Here is a 24,248-nt window from a genome sequence, read left to right as displayed (position 1 = left end):
CAAAGTATTCTGGCAGACCATCCGCCGCCTTCGAGGGAGGAAATCGTGCACAGCAAGGGCAATTAAGGCCTCTGATGGTGCACTTTTAGCAACCAAGAAGGATATTCTCCACAGATGGAGGGAATACTTTGAGAGCCTTCTTAACCCGGGTGGCCCAGCGGTTGTGGACATCCAAGAGGCGCAAATCGGGGCAATGACTAGTCTCACAGCAGAAGAGGTCCATTTAGCAATAAAATCGCTAAAATCGGGCAAGGCTGCTGGCGATGATGAAATTCGGTCCGAAATGCTAAAAGCCATAAATCGAGACAGTGTTCTCTGGCTGACTCGAGTGTGTCTGGCTGCTTTGGTATCTGGGCGAGCACCAAAGCAATGGCAGACAGGCATGATAATACCAGTCTTCAAGAAGGGAGACCAGAAGGATTGCAGTAACTATTGTGGCATCTCTGTGCTCAGCCTGCCTTGGAAAGTGTATGCTAGGTGCTTGGAAAGACAGTGCAGGAGCATAGTTGAGTCAAAGTTCCAGGAAGAACAATGTGCCTTTCGTCCTGGTAGAGGCACAACTGACCAAATCTTCAGTTTAAGGCAAGTCTGAGAAATCTTGGGAATATGCCAAGAATGTCTATGCATGTTTTGTGGACTTGGAGAAGGCATATGACCGGGTTCTTCGGGATAAGCTTTGGCAAGTAGTACAGGAGTATGGAGTAGATGGCCAACTATTAGCTGCCATCAAGTCCGTGTATGAATGCCCAGAGTTTTGTGTCAGAGTAAGCAGCACGAAGCCTGAACCTTTCACAGTCTCCATTGGCCTCCGCCGAGGGTGTGTTCTGTCACCCCTCCTTTTCATAATATTTATGGACTGGATTGATAGATGACCTAGTTCTGCTTAGCTCTTCCACAGATGACCTCCAGCGGACCGTGGATAGATTTGTAGCTGTTTGTGCAGATGCCAGAATGAAGATCAGTGTGGCCAAAATTGAAACATTTGTGGTCTCAAGACAACCATTCCAGTGCACTCTACATGTAAGTGGAGTTCCAATGAAGCAGGTGCAGAAGTTTAAATACCTTGGGTCCATATTCACGAATGATGGAAAATAGAGCTAGATAATCGAATTGGCTTAGCAAGCTCAATATTGTTGGAGCTTGGCCGTTCGGTAGTATTGAAGCGGGAGTTAAGCCAGAAGGCAAAGCTGGCTGTATTCAATAAGTTTATGTCCCCATCCTCAGCTATGGTCATGAGAGTTGGGTAATGACTGAAAGAATGCGGACACATATCCAAGCGGCTGAAATGAGGTTCCTTCGAGGGGTTGTGGGGCTGACAAGACTGGGCAGAATCAGAAACTCTGTAATTCTGGAAACCCTCAATATTCAACCTCTGCTTCTCTGTGTTGAGAGATCACAGTTACGTTGGTACGTGCACCTGGTCAGAATGCCACAATAGAGGCTCCCTCAGCAGGCTCTTTTTGCCAAGCCAGAGGTGAGAGGCCACGTGGAAGGCCAAGGACTCGCTAGATAGATGGTATGCAAAACCTTGGGTGGACACGTTTGGGAATCCCACCAGAACACCTGAGCTTGGTGGCAGAGGATCATGACCATTGGAAGTTCCCATTGCAGCTGTTGCCCCACAATCAAATTAGGAAAGGTGGGCCTTGAAAATGTATGTATGTATGTATGATAATATAAGTATTAATGATAAAATAATATGATGAATTATGTATTATGCATATTAATATACCAAATATAAAAACAAAAGTTTCTGCGTCCTAGTACCTTTCATACAGAATTTTTTTTTTTTTTTTTCATTTTTGTTCAGTCTCGTGTTTCCATATGTAGTTGCCCATTGAGTCACCATAGCTCAGTCGGTATAGACGAAGCCGTTTGGTCAGAGAGACCTTGGTTCGATCCCCGTAACGTAGTAAGAGTTCCTCCGGTCTGGGACCGGATTCAAATTATAACTCTTTTTCTTTTTTTTCTTTCTTTTTTTTAATTTATCAGTATGGTGACAAACTCCATTTCTACCTAAGAAATGGAGTTTGAATATATTGAAATACCTAAGAAATGGAGTTTGAATAATAGCTCCTAAGAAATCTTTTGGCAGACATGAAGAGAAAAATAACTAGCAGCTAGCTACTTTTTCAGACATCATTTTACTTTAAAACCAAATTCTTATATGCTTAATATCAATTCAAATTCACCGGATGCCATTTAAAATTAGTGATAAGCTTGGATCATATATCTCTGATTGGTTAAGGGTAGAATTACCTGTCTCTGTGTCAAAAGTTAGGTCTAAACGGCCTTACCTGTTATCTTTAGAGAATGAAAGGCATTAACGTATTTATTTAATTTTTATTTCAATTCACATCCAGGTAAAAACAGCTTTTCCTGGATGTCAATTGAAAGTTTTTTTTCCCTGAAAAGATTAAAAAAAAAAAAAAAGATGTCTAAAGCTCTGCAGAGCAAAAAAAAAAGTTAACATTTTATAAGTACGTCACAATTTTGGTTTTATTTAACATATTATTCGATTTTACATATTATTTAACTTTATTTATATTTTCTTGACGGTATTATATCAAAGTTTTCTGTTTTCTCACGACTTGACACTGCATTTTTTTTATCACTGAAAATACAGTATTCTGTTTTTAAAATCAGTTCACTCATAAGCTCAGGTTCAAATGACAATCATGAGTAGTCTGGGTACAGAATAATTCATTGAAAAAAAAAAAAGAAGAAGAAAAAGCAATTGCAAATAAAAATTTTTCCTCGAAAATTCTTTTTTTTCTTATATTCATGGACACGTCAGTTTTTGTCCAATATTTACCAGCAGTTGGTAATCCTAACCAAAGTCATCTAATGACTCTTAAGCTATGTATCTGTCTCATAATAATATGAGACACGATATCCTTTCTTTTTCTTTTTTGTTGTTATCATTATATTTTTTCTTCTTCTTCAACCTTCTGGTTCTGTCCACTGCTAGACGAAGATCTCCCCCATGATTTTCCAGATCACTTTTCTGCTTTTCCCATCCATCTCACTCCTGGAATTTGTTCCAGTTCATCTCTCCACCTTCTTCTCGGTCTTCCTCTTTGTCTTGCTCCATCCACTGGTCTCCACTCTGTTGTTTTTCTAGTCCATCTCTCGTCACTGCATCTGGCAATATGGCCAGCCCATCTCCACTTAGCCTATTTAATGTATTTTACAATATCCATGACACCTGTTTGAGATCTCATCCATCAGCTTTTTGTTTAGGGCTTCTGTTAAAGTCCATGTTTCTCCTCCATATGTTAGGACAGGAAGTATGCACTGGTCGAAAGCTTTCCTTTTTAGACTCATAAGGCTGTCACTTCTGAATATGTCTTTCATTTTCCCATAAGCCATCCATCCAAGGTGAATTCTTCGTTCAATCTCTTTTCTTTGGCACTCCTCAAAGGATAACAGTTGGCCTGAATATACATATGAAGTAACTTGTTCTATTTCATGGTTTTCAACTTTGATAGTTCTATGGTTTATGTATTTATTCATCATCAGTTTTGTTTTTTCTCTATTTATTTTTAATCCAATTTCTATGGAGGCTTCATTTAGCTGATTTAACCTTTCTTCCAGATCTTCAAGATTATCTGCTATCAGGACAATATCATCTGCAAAATTCAGATGATGCAGCCTTTCTCCATTTATGTTTATTCCTTTTGTTTCTCAATCAAGGCTTCTAAAGACTTCCTCTAGTGCAGCTGTAAATAATTTGGGAGATATGGTGTCGCCTTGCCGGATGCCTTTTTTTTTTTTGTATTGGGAACTTTTCACTTTTTTTAATTTTTTTTTTTTTAATTAGAGACATTGATTTTCTCCGAGAGAGGGCAATGTATCTGTGTATTAACATATGTCGCTTGTGGTTGGGTTTCTTGCTATGTAGTTCGCATTTAAAGTGATATATATTTGTAATGGGATTTGCGTCAAGATGGAGCGTCGTGAAATGTCTTGTTTGTTGTCGCCGACGTATACTTACTTCATTCTTAAAACTTTGCAATTTTTGAAGAAGTAAACGTGACTGAAACTGAGCATGTCACCACCTAACAGATTTGAAAGAGAGTTTCCATTGCATTGCTTAATTTGGCAAAACAATTACAAAGAACTCGATACTTTATTAAAAAAGAAGGAGGTAAGACCATATCCACATAAAATGGTGAGGAAAAATATATTCAGAAGCAATGGTAGAAGGTTGAATCGGCGAAGACAAACGGAGCAGTATAACAAGCTGCCACTCGACAATGCCTAATCCTAAAAATTAAGTATTGTCAAGAAATTATCCAAATACACAATGCCTGTACGTTATTAAATTAACTAAAAATACCATCAGCTTTTATTGATTTAAAAACTATCCTTTGTGAAGAATAAATTCATTTGTTCCTTTATTTGTAGTCGTGCTATAGTTGAATAGTTCAAGTGTAGTTTTATAGATCATAATACGATATGCGAAATAGCGAGATGAAATCCTGAAGAAAATGACCCGTTTAAGAGTACAGTTGCTATGCTAAAGCCCATTCTACAATAGCCGAGCTTTTGTAGAAAGTTCAGCTATCTTATAAAGGATAGAAATAGGGTGAATTAAAAAAAAAAATGAGTGACCTTTCATATCTATACCATCAGTTTTGTTACTATTGCTACGTTCTCTACTAAAATTTAAACTAATTAGAGAATGCAAGCTTTAAGTAACGAAAATGCACATAGCTGTGCATCTGCTATCACAGTTTGCAAGTCAAAGATGTTGCACATTAATCACTTGAAACAATATGAATAAAGTTTAGTAAATATGTGCAGAGAGCAGGTTTTTGGAAACATAGTTATTAGTATCAAGTAAAGCGTTTTTAAAGTCGCATTCTGTTGCACCAATTCCCCATTAATGATGAAATCTATATTCCTCATGCACCTGCTATACAAAAATGACCTCTCACTGTATCTGCAATTTTTATCTTATCTGTATTTTTTTTTCTTCTCTTTCTTATGACTACATTACATTTCTCTTCTTCATTTGACAAATCTCATTGTGTTCAAATGTTCAGTTTCAAAAACTTCCATAATTAATGCCTTTAACATTTATTGCTATTCTCCAGCAAGATGTGAATGTGAACAATCCATTGAACTCACTACTGCCAAAATGAAGTCCTGTCTTATTTCTCATAAGGAATCTCACTTCACTATTATTTATCTTTGGTGATACTCAAATCATCAGATAAGTTCAGATTTCTCTTCATGGTTTGTCTTACACTTTTTGCCTTTCCTAGCACAAACATGTTATATCTATAGCCACCTCAGCCTCCAGAAAATCTTGTGGCTTGTTCTTTCCAAGACACTACTCATCTATATGACTTTTAACACTTTATAAATTCCAAATCTGTCTAACCTTACAGTATTCTTATATTTGAAGTGTAACACCAAAACTTTCCTAAAAATGTTTGATACTCCAAGAAAGGGTAGATTGGTTAAACAGATGACTTTCTCATGGACATGCTATTTCTGCCTTTTCTGTATGTATTTTTTTGTGTTTGTTTTGTCCTGGTGGTAATTAGTTCTCTGCTTTCCTTCAAGCTCATTAAAATGTCATTTGATGTCAACACACATTTCACTTTCAGTCTTACTGAATCAATTTCTCCCTTCTCTTTCATTCAATTTGCTTTTGGTCTCTGGAGCAGCCTTCCTCACACTTTTCTTCAAGGACTACACATTCCAGCTGTTTAAGAAATATCAGTAGGTTTCCTCTTTCTCTTTAATCATTTACTTAACAGTATCTTGCATGTGCTATAAGTTTTGCAACTTCTTGTTTTGCAGCTGATATAAAAAAATATTTCATACAAGTCATTATTTATGTATGTGTATAATAAATTCCAGTTTTCTGTAAGTCCCTTGAACAACAAAGAGAATGTTAACCCTGAAAGTCCAAATAAGCTTCTTCATTCATTTCATAATTTGGTTTATAGTTAATTTACAAAATAAACTGAAAGCCACTTTAATTAACAATAGTTACAGTTGATGATTTTTTTTTTTGTTGCATGCTAAAGATAATGAAATCATTACTTTGAGCATGATTGCATTGAGTAACTAGCTCAACCAGGGATGAGTAAAGTCATTTAATATTGTGGTCAACTTATTTTTCTTATGCTATCACAAGTGAGACTTGCTGTCTTAACTCTGACATTTTTTTTCTCCCTTTTATGTCCTTTCACATGTACTTATGTGCTTTCAAGTTATTCATTCTTTGCTAAAACAGTCATCTCATTCACTTACTTTTCCTGTATTTTTGCATGTTGTTCACATCACAAATGCTCACTGAGAAAACATGCTTTCATCAAGTACATCCTTGATCATTGACTCTCAATATCATGTTATATCTATACTGTCACATGCCTTTCATTTTTAATTCTCTTACATACTATTCTCTAATTATCTGACTCTTGTTTATTGAACCGAAAAATATAACTCTGCAATCTATTTATTCCATACCATACTACTACTATCATATTTTTCTTGCTAATCTATCTTTTACTTCACTTATTCTCATATGGTTGCATTATTTTTTTTTCCAATTTGATATTAATTCCAGTCATTTCCCCACTTTTCGACTGTACTCTCTCTCTTTCTTTTTTTCTTTTTATTTTTTTTTAATAAATTACATTCATAAACTCAAGAGTTAAAGCTTATTCAGAATAAGCTTTTTTACAAACATCTATGCCATATGCAGGATTTGAGCTTTCATCCCTGTTTCACTTAGTTTCATTTAATAACTTAACTACTGAGGTAGGTTCCTTTTGCAATAACTGTTGTTGCCTACATTTATATCATTTAACTTTCTTTTTTTTTTATTAAAGTAATTAACAGCTTTAATGGAACATGTGCAGTAAAGTAAGTTTCATAGCTTACACATGTAACAAAAATTATATAGCATTTATTCAAAAACTCCACTATATTTCATCCAATGTTACATTGGCATATACTGTCTCTATTTCCTCCTCATCATCAAATTCCTGATATGTACTCTCTAGGGGGTGTATGGGTTGTCTCTATTTCCTTCCTGTTTAAAAGCTTGATGAACTAACTGTATAATATAATAAATTATAATAGACAAAAATCCTATATCTATATCCAAGTGTCAGCAAACAAAGTTTATGAGAAGGGTCACTGCTTAGACTGGTTTTGATCTTTATTGAGCTATGTTAAAGTGCAAGGATACCTCTCCAAAAACTCTACAGGAAGCTCAGCGATGGGGTCCCACTCAGTGATAGGCAAAAACATGCCACCAAGCAGATCTTTTCACTGAGAGCTAGACTAACGAATAAAGTTTCTGCCAAGTTGAGTTGTGAAGCAAAAATGCTTTTCATATTCCTCTTTGTCTGTAAAGGAAGAACTTTGAATGGAGTGTTTATGAGCTATAAGCTCGCCCAGTGAGGGCAGTGAAATTAGCTGTGTTCAGCTGGACGTAAGATTGACTTGGGCCTTTTATATTTGTAGCTTTCTGCTTCATTATATTCCAAAGCTTCCTTGATCAACGGGTTTGGGTGGTTGCTTGTCTTGGTAAAGAACTTCTCAGCTAGATCTAGGAGAAGGGAAGAGATGTAAGGAATGTTCACTTCTCTATGGATCTGGGAGTTTCTAATAAGGCATTTGTTCTGTAATCTCTGTAGTTCTTGAATATTTGTATTTGCAGTGTGGCTCCATGCAGGGGATGCATAAGTGATGACCGGTCTTATTACCATCTTGTAAATTATTAACTTTGTTTGTGTATCCAGTTTGCTTTTTCTGTTGATCACAGGGTAGAGTTGTGCTATTACTTCAGATGTCTTCGAGGCAGTGTGTCTTATATGATTGCTGAATAGGAGTTTTTTTTATCAAGAATCACTCCAAGATATTTGACTTCAGTCTGCCATGGAATCTTAACTCTCAAAAGATGAATGTCCTCCATACTGTGGATTTTCTTTCTAGAAAACAGTATGGCTGAGCTCTTTTGGGGTTCACTTGGATCCTCCAGTCTGCCAGCCACCCCTCTAGTATATGTATACTGCTTTGAAGTCTTCTAGTTGCCAGTTTTGGGCTTAGAGATCTTGCCATTAATGCAGTATCATCTGCATATAATGCAGTGAATGTTGTTCTCGAGTTCAGAGGGATGTCTGCTACTTAGATTGAGAACAGTAGAGGGGCCAGAAGAGAGCCCTGAGGTACGCCTGCCAAGACCCTGTGTCTGGACGAACCCGTTTTGCCGACCCTGACCTGCATATATCTCTTTCAGATATGAGTGGATTATTTTTGTTAACTTGATTGGAAAGTTAAATTTTATGAGTTTGTAAAGAAGGCCTTGATGCCATACTTTGTCAAACTCCTTCTCAGCATCGATGAAGATGTCAGCTGTATGGAGTTTCCAATTATAGCCTTTTGTGATGATCTCCACTAGCCAGTGTACTTGTTGAACTGTGCTATGGGCCTTTGCAGAAACTGCTCGTTGGGCAAAATTCCTAACTTATCTGTTTCTGTTTGATGCCTTGTAAGGATCACTTTCTCTGTCACCTTTCGGAGGCTGGACAACAGGCTGATAGATTTGTAGCTTTCGGGGAATTGATGATTTTTCCCTGGCTTCTTCAATGGCATGATGGTGGCTGTCTTCCAAGCGGTGGGAAAATGCTGGTAATGTTGACGAAGTGGACTATGGCCTTTCTTGGAAGTAGTTTTATTATTCGGTTGGTTATGCCATCTGGGCCTAGAGGCTTTTTACTGTTTAGGTGAGTTAAGATATTTATTATTTCTGCTGGAGTAGTGGGAGTGATATGTTCTGAATTATCAATATGCTGTTGTAAAGTTGTCCTAACATGATGGTGAATCTTGTATACAAGGTTAATATTTAGATTTTCATAAGATGGATTGCACTGTGATTCAAGCTTATCTATTAGTGTTTCAGCTTTCTCTTTATCTGTATGAACAATCCCCTTCTTGGTTTGTATAGGGCTGGGGGGGGGGTGGTATGAGTTGCAGTTTGGTGCAGATGGCTCTTAAGAATTTCCAGACGGAGTGATCTTCCCATTGATGGTTTCTGTGTTTTTGAAAAGCTTCACGAAGTTGTTTGTTTAGGTTGTTCAGTACTGTTTTGTCTTGTGGGCTCTATTATGGAATTTTTTTCTGGCTCTGTTTTTTGCTCTAATTAGGTCCATGATTTCCTCTGGGATATGGTTGGTTGGGTGGGTGGAAGACAGTGGTTTTTCTGATTGATTCTATTGCTTTCTGAATTTGGATGGTTAAGTTATTTACTGCTGAATCTATCTCTTCCTTTTTACTGATGTTGGGCACCAGACCAATATAATCCGGAAGAACCTTGGCTAACTTGTCCTATGGTATGAATGTGTGTGTGTGGGAGAGAGAATTGATCTGATGAACCTAGATTGAGCACTATGGGACTGTGATCAGAAGATAATTCATTAACTGTTTCCAATTTGTATTGGTATCTTATATTTTTAAAAATAATGATGTCTAGCACATCCGAGCTGCCTAATGGGCCGAAATGGGTGGGCTCGGTAGATCCGGCCACAACAACAGAGTTGAGCATTACATAGTTGAATAGCGTGTAGCCTTTGGTGTTAATTGAAGAGCTGTACCAAGCTATGTGTTTTGAATTGAGGTCTCCTGCTATTATTATGGAGTCATTTGATCCGAGTATGGAGTGCAGATCTGTCGTCAGCAGAGGAACACTCAGAGGATTATAAGCAGCATAGATCTTGAGACTGCCAGCATTGCTGCTATGCACCTCCACGCCGGTCACCTCCAGGTTTAGGGTTTGGGGGTTGGATGTTGTATTATGATTTAGGTAACTCTTGTTATATATGGTTGTGCCGCCACCTCTTGCACCAAGTCTATCATTTCTGTACATAGTGTAGCCATGGATTCTAGGATTATTAGCTGGTCTTAGGTGTGTTTCACCAGTCAAGATGATATCAGCACTGAGACGAGTCGCAAATTCTTGAAGTTCCAGGACCTTGTTTATCAATCCATTTGCATTCCATGCTACTATCATAAGTGACTTTGATTTGAATTTTTTTACTCATGACAGATGACTGTTATAATGGTTTTGAATGCCTTGCAGGAATCTCTTTCTGGAAGATGGTGAAGGGCTTGTTTTGCTGAATTCCTGTAGCATGGTGACAAGTGAAGCGGTTAAAACTGATGTTAGGTTGGAATTTGCTTGCTCAAGAGATGTAGGAATATTAGTTTGTGCAGCCTCGGCATATGTTTTGGTCATGGTTGTGTATCATGTTCCTTCCTTCCTGTGTGGTTGAAGGTGAGGTGTTTCGGACGGGGGGGGGGACCTACTTGGTTGCTTATGGCATCATTGCGAAGAGGAGCAAGATTGACTCTTGCTGACCCTCGATTTTTTGGATTGAAAAGGCATCCCTTGCAGTGTGAGGTCCTCTGCAGTTAGCACAGCAGACAGGAGTAGATCGTGGCTCGGTGCAGGTGTCAGTCTAGTGTCCCTTGCTGCACTTCAAGCACCTGTAGGCCACCTTGCAGAATTTTTGGGCGTGTCCAAACCTTTGGCACCTATGACACTGTCCTGCTGATGCTTTCTTCCTGAGTGGCTCAGTTGATATTTCGAGTCCACATACAACTGTCAGTTCATAGATTTGCTTTTGTGTATTGCTGATTTCTACCAGCACCAAAGGCATTGGTCTTTTATCTGACCTGAGCATCCTGCTCACTTTAACTGGGAACAGGCCCTGTCTGGAAAGATCGGTGATCACATCTTCAGGGGTGATACCTTTGGCAACCCATGAAGAACCCACCTTCAGGTTCTTTTCGCTGGGTAAAGCGAAGGTGTGGTATGGGAGATTTGCATTGCCCATAAATCTAGTCATTTGTCTGTGGGAGGTTGAATTTTAACTCCTTCATCGGAGTTTTTGGCCCATGAGAATGTGATATTATGTTCCCTGAGGGCTAATGAGACAGGAATCCATTTTTCTTTATCCTTTAAGATGACTGGTGGTATCTTTTCTTTAGGTGCATTGCCAGATTCCATCTCTGTTGTTTTGGGTTCCATCTCTGTAGTGATAGATATTTTTCTCTTTTTTTTGACCGTTTGGAATTCTTTATGTGTTTCCAAGGTCTGACAGATGCTATCTTGGGATGTAGTATCTTCTAGATTTGGGGAGGTACAAAGTCTGATTGCATCTGTGTAATGAATTCATCACTTATGTCATCCATTTTGTCTTCTGTGACTGCTTGTCGGGGGGGGGGGGATGTATCAAAAAGCTTAACTTTTCCTGGCCAGTTGTCACTCAGCGGCTTTTCCAGTCTGAGGAATTCCTTATATACCTCCTTAGATATGGCCCTCATTCAGAGGTATTGCCATGATAGTAATAAGTGAAAAATGTGTAAAGACACAGATAGAGAAAGAATAAAGATTGCTCAGGTGTCCCGAGCAAATTACAGATAATCCTGTGGACTTTTGAGTCCACAGGATTATCTGTAATTTGCTCGGGACCACTGGCAAATCCTATAGACACATACACGCAGGTGTCTATCAGCAGAACAATATATTATAATTTAGTATGCCCTAAAGAACAGAGGAAAGTAGTGTCAAGAACTCACTTGGCCACAGAGTGAAAACCTACTGCCCTAAAATACCATACACCCACCACTGATCCTCATAGCAGGCGGGGCCTACGCTGCCATCAGACCTTGTGCATTTTTCATGCATAGGGAGAGACAGTAGATTTCAAACTGTGTTAACCCCAGTGCAATGCGAGTTTCCCAAAAAAACCTTATAAAATTCAGTCAGGTACAGCCTAAAATAACATGTCTGATCACATCAAAGTCAATAGCCATTGTGCCCGAGAGCTAGGCTGAAATTTGTGTAGAAATCATATATTTTCCATATATAAGTAATAAAATGGTGTATCATCATCATGTTTTTAAAATATTCAAAATAAAATGATTTAAAATAAAAGACAAGAAATACTAAAAAATTCTTTTGCTAGGTTATCAAGTAAATTATAATAGATAAAAGAAATTATATTGTTTTAATCCTATATCCAAGTGTAAGCAAACACAGTTTGCTCATGAAGTATCTTCACAAATAGGATGCCTGTATATAGAAGCTTTTGACTTCACATCATTTACCTTAGTATTCCATAATACAAAGCAGACTTTCTATAAAGTAATCTAATTTTGAAGATATAATACATTTAGTTTAATCCTTTATCCAAGTGAGAGCAAACAAAGTTTGTGACTGAAAATATCTTCAGGACTGAATATGGTGTTGTACTATATTACCTGGGTAAGTAGTACAACACCAGGCAACTCATAGCAAAAGTGGAGCAAGCTACCAACACTCCTATCCCAGTATCTCCCATAATGCAAAGCACATCTCCTTGCAGATATGTATAATGTTATGCATTAAGGGATTGGCCACTACCCAGACTAGTTTCGACCTTTATTGAAGTTTCTATATAGACCTCAATAAAGATACTAGACTAGTTTCGACCTTTATTGAGGTTTCTATATAGACCTCAATAAAGATACTAGACTAGTTTCAACCTTTATTGAGGTCTCTATATAGACCTCAATAAAGGTCGAAACTAGTCTGAGTAGTGGCCAATCCCTTAATGCATAATATTATACATATCCTCAAGGAGATGTATTTTGCATTATGGGAGATACTGGGATAGGAGTGTTGGTAGCTTGTTCCACCTTTGCTACGAGTTGCCTGGTGTTGTACTACTTACCCAGGTAAGATAGTACAATAAATATTCAGTCCTGAAGATATTTTCAGGTGCAAATGTTTTTTGCTCTCACTTGGATAAAGGATTAAACTAAATTTATTATAGTCTAACCAAGTAAAAAATAAACTTTCAACATAATTGTGAAGATACTTCACATGCAAACTTTGTTTATGTTTGGGTATAGGATTTTAAAAAAAGAATAACTAATTTCTTGTCCATTATAATTTACTGGGTAACTATGTAAAAAAAAAAAAAAAAAAACTTTCTACAACTATCTCTAATCCAAAGTATTTTAAAATGTGATATACCATTTTACTATTTGTATATGAAAAATATGCAAATTTTGCATTGAACTTTGGTGTCTTCTTGAGTCTAGCTAGAAGATCATCATTGCCCATGTGTCCATTGTCCGTGTTTCACCATTCTTTGTCATTTTTATCTGTCCATTGTCAGGACTCAAATCCTGCAAACTCTTTCCACATCACTCTTTTACATATCTACCCAATCTCACCTTGACTGTCCCCTTCTATTTTTACCATCCATTATACCAAGCATCAATGTTTTAATCTTTTTACTGTTATCCATTCTGTAGATATTTCCAAAAAATTTAGTTTCCATTGAATTACTTTCTGCATTAGATTATGAACCATATTTTTATTAATACAGTTGCAAGTCTGATTGGCCGAGTGGTTGGCACATTCCGCTTTCCAGCCAAAAGGCTGTGGGTTCGAATCTCGTCATGGGCATGGATGTTTGTGATTGTCTGTGGAAAAACCAATAGTGGTGGTCGGCGGTAGATGGCATTGGTGTAGTTGTGGTTAGTTGAAGTTGGTGGTTGAGTGGTGTAGACGGAGAGTTGTGGAGTAGGTGCCCTCCTTCGATGAGTCTTTGGATTCTCTGAAGGTGTCATAATAATAATAAAAATTTGTTACCTTTAACATGCTGGCCTGGTTGGCTGAGTGGTTAGCATATGCACTCTCCAGCCAAGTGGCTGTGGGTTCAAATCCCACCAAGGGCATGGATGTTTGTGATTGTCCTTCTAACCATTTACCATATGTACTGCTGTGTTCTGGTGCAGTATGACCTTTGATGTCTGTGCCATAAAAATCAAAACCTTATACACCCATCCAATTCATAGCAACTTTCTATAACAAGTTCTTTCGAAAGCTAATATTCATCTCACGGAGTCTTGGACCATTACCCATGTCTCACAACCATAGAGAGTACTTGTGAATATTCATGTTTCCAGCAGTCTCTGCTTTATGGGAAGGTTCACTGATTTACTTTTCCATATCTTATCCATTGACTGTAGGTTTATTTTAGCTTTTTTTTTTATCTGAGATCTTATCTCATTTATATTATATTATTATATTATATTTATATTGTTATATTATATTATTATATTATATTATATATAAATTATATTACAAAGGTATGTAAAATTCCTAACCTCTTCCGGCTCTTGTCCATTGACTTTTATTTTCTTTTTCCTCCTCTTCTCACTGAATATTATGTTTTTTGTTTTATCGATGTTCATTATTAATCTATATCTCTTTCTTCTTCATTTAACTTCAGCACTGTTCTTTCTAGTTCCACTTCATCTTCTTCAGTAATGACTATGCCATCTGTAAATCGCATATTTTTCATACCTTGAATTGAAATTTCAAGTACAGTCCATGTCACTTTCTAATCTTTGCTGTTGAATGCTTTCTGAAAGTCAACAAAACAGGTATAAACATTTTTATTTTTACATAGAGCTTTCTCCAGAATTAATTTTGACATTAATATTTGCTGCACAGTATTTCTGTCTCTTATAAATCCTGCTTCTTGTCTTCAGGATTTTCTTCTATTACAGTGGAACCTCGGTTGTCGAACGCCTCTGTTCTCAAACAATTCGGTTCCTGAACATATTTTTTTGAACAAAAAAATGCCCCAGTTTCTGAACAGGCAAACGGCAACCACGTGCTGAGCTGTAAGGTGGGAAAGCGTCAGTTACGCGGCAGCCTTCGTTCAGTGCAGACACCTGCTCGAATTTGCAGTGAGTTTTCTTGATTTTCTTTGTGGTTTTTTTTTTCATAAATTATTATTAATTAAGCCACCATGGGGCTGCAGAAGAATAGTGATAGCAGCAAAGCAAAAAGAAAAGTTGTTAGAACCACGACAGAGATGAAAAAAGAAATCGCATCCAAACATAAAAATGGCATTCGTGTCTTGGATCTTGCTATGCAGTTCGGTATGGTGAAATCAACGATCTGTACAATACTCAGAAATAAAGAGGCGATCAATTTTCATCTATATTTTATCTATTTATTGTGTTTATTCTTTTTATGTAAGATTTTATGCATTTTTATTATGTTTGTATATGATCTTATGTCCGCGCGGTTAGCCTAGTGGCTTTGCGCTTCGCAACCATATGCCTGGGGAAGGAGTGTCCTAGGTTCGATTCCCATCCACGACGTGACGAGCTTAAGGATCTTCCTCAGCCATAGCCAAGTTAGCCGGTCTTGGGCGTGGGCCGCAGGGTTTTTTCCGCCAGTTTATCTGAGGTTTTTCATCCCGCAAGCAGGCAAACCGGCCCCGTGAACACACAGGTTACAGTCATAAATACTTACGGCAAGGAAGGCAATGGGAAACCACCTTGCTCATAATCATCTCTCCCTAGAATGGTAGCATATAGCTACCCTCCCGCGGCCGTATGGCAGATGGGAACCAGAAGATATGATCTTATGCACGAAGTACTGTTGTAAAGGTTTAAATAAACAATCATCTGGGTTCGGGAACGGATTAATCTAGTTTCCATTAATTCTTATGGGAAAATGGTTTCAGTTTTCGAACAATTCGGTTTTCGAACAGCCTTCGGGAACGAATTAAGTTCGATAACCGAGGTTCCACTGTAGTTTCCTTATTCTTTCTGTTAATATCATAAATATTTTTCCCACATGACTTGTTAGAGTTATTGTTGTTTTGTAATTTTCCCAGTCCATTTTGCTTCCTTATTTGTGAATAGATATTAGGATTGATCTTGTTCATTCTATTGGTGTTTTGTTTTCTTCCCATGCCATATTACACAACTGTACTTTCTATTATCATCTCGCCACTATGTTTCAACATCTCTCCAGTAATCTCATCATTCCTGGGGCTGTTATGGTATTTCAGATGTTTTACTGCCTTTACTACATCATCTCTTAGTATACCTGTTTTTCCCTCTGTGCTTGGTGGTGATATTTCCCCTGAGTCATCAAACTTCTGTTGGACCAGTATCTTGTCCAAATCTCTTCTATTTCTTCTATGTTCATCAAGATTTCACCATTTTTTATAGTTCCCTGCTTTGCACTAGGGTTACCATATTCTAAAATGCCAAAATGCTGACACCCCATCACCTGACAAACTTGTTCCGGACACAAACATCTAACACAAAAATAAATACACATGTTTTAAATCTTTACCTTTGTAAGCTTTTCATTAATTAGATGTGATGAGTATGCTTATTAGAACACACAAAAATATGAGATTTTAAGTGTCATCATAAGTCTTATGAAACAAGAGTAGGCTTACATGAAAAAGAATTAGACTTATCACACTACATACATTACTTTGCAGCCCAGGCTGCCCATGCATATTTTTTACTAGACCTAATTTTCTTTAGCAGTTGTTTGTTTCGACACAAATAATCGAGCATATTTTTACATGTAAAATGTCTGTAATTAAATTTAACTATAGCAAGCCCTTTCACAGATTCTATGGTAAGTCTATTTCTTTCCTTGGTCCACTGAGCTTGTATTAATGAAAAGATCCTTTCAACACTGGCATTGTGACTTGAAATTGCAAACAGAAACTGAGCCATCTTTACAATTTCATTGTACTGTTCTTCACTCTTGCAGAATTCAATGTAGTCGCACCGTTTTTTCTGACTTGACACTTCTTTTCCATCGTCAGTTATTGTACCTCCGTACCGAGCCTTGATAAGACTTCATCTCGACTACTGTGCCCAGTTTTGGTCACCTAGGTTCCTTCTTGATGGGGAGGAGGTGGAGAGGATCCAGAGGCGAGTGACTAAGATGATAGCAGGTCTATGGAATGAACCATATGAGAACAGGCTGAAAATTTATAGGTTGCAGAAATTAGTTGATAGGCAGAAAAGGGGAGATATGATGGAGACATTCAAATTGCTAAAGGGTTTCAATAAGATTAATTCAGAGGATATTTTTGAGATCAGGACTGGTGGTGGGAGAACTAGGGGACACCTATGGAAGCTGGGCAAGAGTGTGGTTAGCAGGGGTGTTAGAGCTGGGTTCTTTACTTTTAGAGTGGTAAATGAGTGGAATAAGCTGCCAGAGTCTGTTGTGGGTGCTATGACGGTGAGTGAGTTCAAGGCAAGGTATGATAGATACTGTGAGAATGTCATATAGTTGTGTGGACATAATGTTTAGGGCCTCCCTCGATGAGTCTAAGGACTCCCTGGAGTCGCCCGTAATATTAGTAATAGTAATAATCATATGAAGCAACAAATCTCTTCAAATTGGAAAATTGGTCAAAACATTAGCTGTCATCAACTTGCACACCTCGCTCCATCAAGAAGTGTATACATACAATTTGTATGTGTATACAATTTGATAATTTAATATCTCTTACTTGGTAAGGTCATTAATACTAATTAAAAATGAACAAAACTAAGGATGCGTCTTGATTTCCACTTCAAACATTACCACTATCATAGCACTAAGCACGCAGTAGCGCAATTAACATGAGGCCAGTGAGAAAGAGCGAAAAATTGAAAAAAACAACAAGTGCAGATATCTAAAAGTGCAATTCGATTCGATTACTGATTCAATTGTTCTATAATATAACCAACCTCCTGCATTCTTGTTTCAGCAATGTTTCAACACAGGAGAAACGCCTGGGGAAACAATCTAAAATGCTCCCACAGAAATGTGGAGAAATGTTTTTTTTTTCGAAAATGTATACAGACAGATATTTTCATAATCAGAATGCGGACATGTCTGCATCAATGCTGACATATGGTAACCCTACTTTGGACTCCATTTCGTGTCGATGTTTCTGATCATCTTATGTGCTTCTCTTGTTCTATATTCATCATAGTATCATATTTATCAATATCTTCACACTGTTCCTCTAGCCATTTTGATGTGGCTTTCCTAGCCACCTTTTTCACTTCATTGCATTTTGCTCATGCTGTTTCTCCATTTCCACAGAGATCTCTCTCTCTCCTAATTCTCACTGCTCTTTTTTTCTTGCATTATCTTTAATATCTCCTGTGAGATCCACCTCTTCTTTGGCTTTTCTGTCCCTGGTAAACTATTCCAGATGTGGCTTTCCTAGCCGCCTTTTTCACTTCATTGCATTTTGCTCATACTGTTTCTCCATTTCCACAGAGATCTCTCTCTCTCCTAATTCTCACTGCTCTTTTTTTCTTGCATTATCTTTAATATCTCCTGTGAGATCCACCTCTTCTTTGGCTTTTCTGTCTCTGGTAAACTATTCCACTGCTTTTTTTGATTGCAGACACCACTTGGTTGTTTTTATCTTCCAGTTTATTTTTTGTGTTGGATTTCTGTTCTTCCTTGAGCAGTTTCCTATACACTTTACATGTAATTTCCTCATATTTTTCTGACTCTGAAACTGTGCCGTCACTTGAGTTTCAGCTTGATTTTAGCAATCATTAAGCTATGATCCAATTCCATGTCTGCTCCCTGAAATATTTGAAATTGCTGAACTGAAGTGGCCCATCTCTTGCTTATGATTATCATGTCTAGCATGTTCTTGGTTCTTCCATCTGGTAATCTGTCTACTTCCTGTAGTCTTTTTTGCTGGAATTGTGTGTTGCAAATTACCATGTCATTCTTCAAGGTAAATTTAAGCATTCTTTTCCATCTTTCCTTGTTTTCTCCATATCCATATTTTTCCCATATTTGCCCATTATTCTTTCCCATCCTTCATTGTCCTTTCTAATCTTTGCATTCCAATCTTCTCCAATAATTAGAATATTTTTCTTTGATACTCATTTCAAGGATATTTCAAGTTGCTATAGAATAACTATTTCTTCTTCAGTATTTTCTGAAGTGGGTGAATAGACCTGAACTGCTGTGATGTTAAATGGTCTTGCTGCAAATCTTGCCATTGTTATTCTTTCATTTACTGGTTTGTATCATAAAAATGCTTCTCTTTCTCTTTTACTGAGAAGAATCATCTGGTCTGGCAACAGACCAGATGATTCTTCCACCTCTCATCTCCCCTGACTCTATCCATCACATTATTCCACTAATCCAAGAATGTCAAATCAGTATTGCTCCATCTCCTTGCAAAGTAACTCTAGTTTCTCATAAAGTGTGGACATTCCATGTTCCTACTGATGGCTGGTTTCTTGCAGGTATTAATTTTATTGCACTTCTTTTGGTAGTTAATTTGTCTATCCAACTCTGATTGCTCGTTTGGATATACAGAATTTGTTTATTTGGGCAACATCCAAGCCAGCATGTTGTACTTTTCCTTTGCACTTCTATTGCACCACATTTCAATTGTGTTTTGTTTTTACAGTCAGCACATTGATACTCATCTGACCAACATTGTTCTTTCAGCTTCCCCTAACATGGGAAACAGGCACTCTTTGCACCTGCCTGCTGATCAGATTTTCATTTCCCTCTTACAAGAATATGATTTCTTGTCTACTGTAATTTTGTTAATACAGAAGAAGGTACTGAGGTTAAATAGGTAACCTAAATAAATTCCCAAATCAGTTTGGGTAGTTACCCTTTTGTTATGCATAGCTATGTACAAGTCCAAAGAGAAGTATGCTTTGCATTTTAGGATACTAAGACAATCAATGTGAAGTCACCAACCTCTATATACAAGTAGCACAGTTGTGAAGACACTTCACTTGCAACCTTTGTTTGCTCATGCTTAAGTACAGAATGAAAACAAAGATTATAATTTATTGCCTGTAATAATTTTCTTGATAACCAAGCAAAAAACAACAAAAAAAAAACTTTCTACAAACAGTATAACAGTGTACAAAAGTTATTCAAAAACAGTCCACAAGGCTTCTGTTATTTTGATTGAGCTAGCTTATACAGCTAGAAAACACGTAGACAGATGTATTAATATCATTGAAGCTTTGAAAAGCTGCAGTAGAAATATTTTATCTTGTTCAGATATCATTTAGTAAATTTTATCAAATTTGGAAGTATTCACTTGTTTTGAATTAGCCAGCATATATGCTTATATACACCAGCTTTTGCTTAAATATGTGGGTATGTCATAATTTCTCAGTTATCTTATCATGTTGGGGAAATGATTTGCTGGTTAACTGAATATATGTTTATATAGTACTGTTTCAGGCATCAGATGACATGCTAACTCATTCGTGGATTGGTTAATTGAGGGTTTAGTTATTCTTGAATGTCAGATAATTTTGAGATTACCGTATACATGTATGTATTTAGAAAGAGAGAGAGATTTTTAAAACATACATTAAAAATATGTCCATACATATTTTTAACTTATGCAAAATATACTGGTATTATTTAATTATGATGTGTGTTATTTTTAGCATGATATTGAAAAACAAGATTGCCGTGGTAGAACCCCTTTGATGTTGGCTGTAACTTTGAACCACATGGAATCTGCTCGAATACTTTTGCATCATGGAGCAGATGTCATGGTGGAAAATAAGGAAGGCTATACAGGTAATAATGTTTAATTAATTTTTCACTCTTATTACACACATACACAAAGTATATCTGACTTTTGTGAATGTTTGATTTCTGTTTTATTTCTCACCAAATATTTGTTTCCAGATCTTAGATTGAAGATTGTGATGAAATGTTTATGTTATGTTATGAATTTTAAAATGTGTTTTGCAGAAGATAACTTTGCTAATCTCTACTGCAGGTGAATATGAATCAGGTTTTATAAGGTCAAGCTCAAATTTGATAGATGAATGACAATTACAATGTCTTCTTTAAATTGGGATGTATGTGTGTAATTTATGATTAATTAAGCTGAGGGAACACAAAAAAATAGAGCATCCTGTTTATTGTTAAAAAAGAGCACACCTTTCATCCTGCTCTCTAGGACTTCATCTGGTATGCAAAAGATGCAGATAGATACACAGTAAAACATTAGAAATGTGGTAATTGTCATTACATTAAGAAAGGACTGCTCTTGTTTGAAACTGTTCTGGATCTACTAGTATTGTTAAATGTGTGTGTGTGTGTGTGTGTGTAGTGATCTTGCATTTAACGTAGTCGAATAATAATTTGATAAGTTGTAGGGGTGAGTATTATTTATGTAGATCCTAGTATTTTCCTCTTCATCTCCTCATAGCTTCACTGTAAGATCTCTGATGTGTCCCATTTTACATGGTGTCTTATAGACTGGTTGTCATTAGGAACTGCAGAATTTAATATAAGACTAGACAGAGCTCAGGCTCTAGATCTCTCATATGTGATGTCTCATATATAATGTGCTCCTCTATATGTTGTTCCATGAATTTTTCTGTTTGTCCATAATATGAGGTGATTGTCAATCACATTAAAGGTGATAAACATGCAATCACATTAAAGGTGATAAACACCAAGTACTTCAAGCAGTTGTAGTTTGAAGTACTGAACAGTTTGGTTGGAGAGTGTGAATGCTATATAGATTTTGATTTTTCTTGAGAATTTTCCGTAAGTTGTAACGGGAAAGTAATATATGGTTGTAATGTCTAGAAGAGAAATATAATCTTTTATTTTTCTACTATCACACGCCATGTTTGTAGATGAAATAAAAGTCTGTTAAATTTTTTTTTTATCATAGGAATTCTTATTGAAATGTGGTCAAAAGAAATTCCAGTTCTTTGGTTATTTCTTTATCATCATTAATGAGGATGTGGGCTCGAGCTCCTAATGTTGATACTGTATGATCCCTAGTTTTGGAGATTGATGATGAGACTAAGCATGTAGGTATCTGCGAGTGTGGATTGGTTTCCTGTATATTGTAATCTTAAACCTCTGTGAAGAATGATGTTTGACATCTAGAAAGGGAAGGGGAATCATTGGTTTCCAACTCCACCATGCATTTGATTTTTGGATATTGGTGGTTCAGATGATTTAAGAACTTCTGGAGTGTGTCCGACCATAATTCCATATCGAGAAAACATCATCACTGTAACTTTTCAGAGTCTTATTCTTAACAGGTTAGTGTTCATTGCTCTTTGAATCTAGATATTTACTAGCATGGGAAATAGAGGGTTTCCCGTCACCAGGCCTGACTTTTGTTTGTTTAGTATACTTGTATATCTAAAGTAATGTGAATTTATATAATGTTTTAGGAGTGGCATGACTTTTCTGGAGAGTTTTTCTTCCAGTACTATTATTGCTTCTGCAGTGGGAACATTTGTAAAAAAGGAAAGTACCATTACCATGATTTTGTCTCTTTTAATGGTGGATGCCCTTTTCATAGAAACAAAATGTTTCATATTCTTGATATAAGAATTTGTGTAGCCCATTAGACTTTTTAATGATTTAGCCAAATATTTAAAAATCGTGGATGTGTTTTTATAAGAATTTGTATAAAAATACACTGACAAAAGTGATGGCAGAAGGATATAGTAGAATTTCTAAAGGTTGTTCTAAACAATTAGAGAAAAGGAGCTAAAAAAATTCATTAGAGATGATAATATGAAAACTGAATATATTGTTATATTCAGTTTTCATATGTAGTAATTACTTTAAAAATGATTAAATGACATAAGAAGCAACAGAATATTGATAGTAACCAACTCCTACATAAATGACCCTAACAAATTATCTCCTTCTTTGCTGAGAACATTGTGTCTCATGCCTCCTGTGACCTTCTGCCAGAAGGACATCAGAAGAATCTTGAATAATTTGGACACCTCGAAGTCAGCTGGACCTGATGGAATCCCACCTGAACTAACACCTGTTCTCTATTTTCTATTCACTAAATTGTAACTCAGTTGGCATTCACCTTTCAACATGGAAGAAAGTTCATATTCAACCAGTTCCCAAAAAAGAGACAAATGTCTACCATCAACCTATTGCTTTCACATTAGTTTTGTCTAAAGTAATGGAGAAGATTGGGATCAACAGAACTTTTTAACACCTTGAGAAATGCTATGTAATTAGTGATATTGGTGAAATCCATACTGGATTTCACCAATTTAGACCAGCAGGAGATCTCCTGCAGGTCTAAATTGGTGAAATCTCCTGGAGATCTCCTGGCCTACGTCACATACCTTTGGACCTATTCCACGGAAAAGTTTGTACAAGCTTGTGGCATTGCTGTTGACATCTCCATGGCTTTTGATAGGGTCTGGCATCAAAGGTTCCTCAACAAGTTACCATTATTTGGACTGCCTTCATCCTTGTGTAAATCGATTGCCATTTTTCTTTCAGATCGATTCCTACATGTAGCGGTAGATGGTGTTCTCTTCTTAGACTTTTCTGTCAATGGTGTTCCTCTGTCATTTTACTCACCCTTTTCCTGATTTATATAAATGATCTGCTCTCATTGACTGCAAACTCTATTCATAATTTTGCTGATGATAGCACACTTCACTCATCCTTCTCATATGACAAGCCTTGCAATGCTCAAACATCTCGAGCTACAAGATCATTTGCAGTAAGTGCCTTGGCACTGATCTCTACAATATTCTTGATTCGGGTGAAAACATCCTAGTCAACTTCAATGTTTCCAATTTGATAATGCTCAGCTGAACAGTCAAGACCGAATCTCTCTTCTTGAACTGACTCTTACTCCAAACCTTTCCTGACACAATCGTATCACTTCTATAGTATCCTCAACTTCCAAAAAACTTGCAATCCTTTTCCACTCAATGCAGTACTTCTCTGCTGAACAGTTATTTATTCCATATAAATCCCAACTCCAACCAACATTGGAATACTGCTATTATGTTTGGGGTGGTGTGCCTAAGATCTCCCTACAAATTCTTGATGCTGTTCAGAAAAGGGCAGGCTGGTTGATTAATGATACTTTTCTTAGAGACCATCCTCAGCCACTTTCCCATAGAAGATCAGTTTCTGCATTGTCTCTTCTACAGATATTTCCATGGCCATTGTTCAGCAGAACTTGCATCATATTCATATATAGGAATTCTAACAACAGCTGCTCAACATCCTTTTACAGTCGAACTGCATGAGTATCATGGAACTTGCTACTCCCAGTTATCTTTCATTCATTCTGCTCAGTTCTGTGGAGCAGCTTCTCTCATGAAGCATTCTAAGGACCACAATCTCCCAACAGCTCAAGAAGAATATCAGCAGATGACTCTACTCCTGACCCTACCCACATATTTGTTTGTTATAGACTCCTCTGCCTTTTGTGTTTGGGAGAAATATATTTATAAAAAAAAAATTCATTGGAATGCTTTGAACTGTACATTTCAGCATTGGAAGTAGAAAAAAGTTCTATTAGAAATATGTTGAAGAGATTGTAGAATAAAACGCTCAGATATGGAGGTAT

At 36.9% G+C, this 24,248-nt stretch overlaps 1 protein-coding gene across 1 annotated transcript in view; it reads left to right on the top strand.

Annotated features, from left to right (window-relative positions):
- Positions 1-4,040: 4,040 nt before the first annotated feature.
- The window catches only part of LOC150095700 (ankyrin repeat domain-containing protein 13D-like), a 131,825-nt gene continuing 111,617 nt past the window's right edge, over positions 4,041-24,248 (top strand). The window contains exons 1-2 of the mRNA XM_090409945.1: positions 4,041-4,150; positions 20,311-20,446. Coding sequence (XP_090266071.1) covers positions 4,052-4,150; positions 20,311-20,446 — 235 coding nt within the window. The 5' untranslated portion in view covers positions 4,041-4,051. The remainder of the gene's footprint in view (positions 4,151-20,310; positions 20,447-24,248) is intronic.

The sequence above is a fragment of the Typopeltis vanoorti genome, chromosome 20 (genome assembly GCF_054136105.1).
Source record: "Typopeltis vanoorti isolate ZY-2024b chromosome 20, IOZ_Tvanoo_1.0, whole genome shotgun sequence".
Taxonomy (NCBI): Eukaryota; Metazoa; Arthropoda; class Arachnida; order Uropygi; family Thelyphonidae; genus Typopeltis; species Typopeltis vanoorti.
This window is presented reverse-complemented; position numbering and strand designations above follow the sequence as displayed.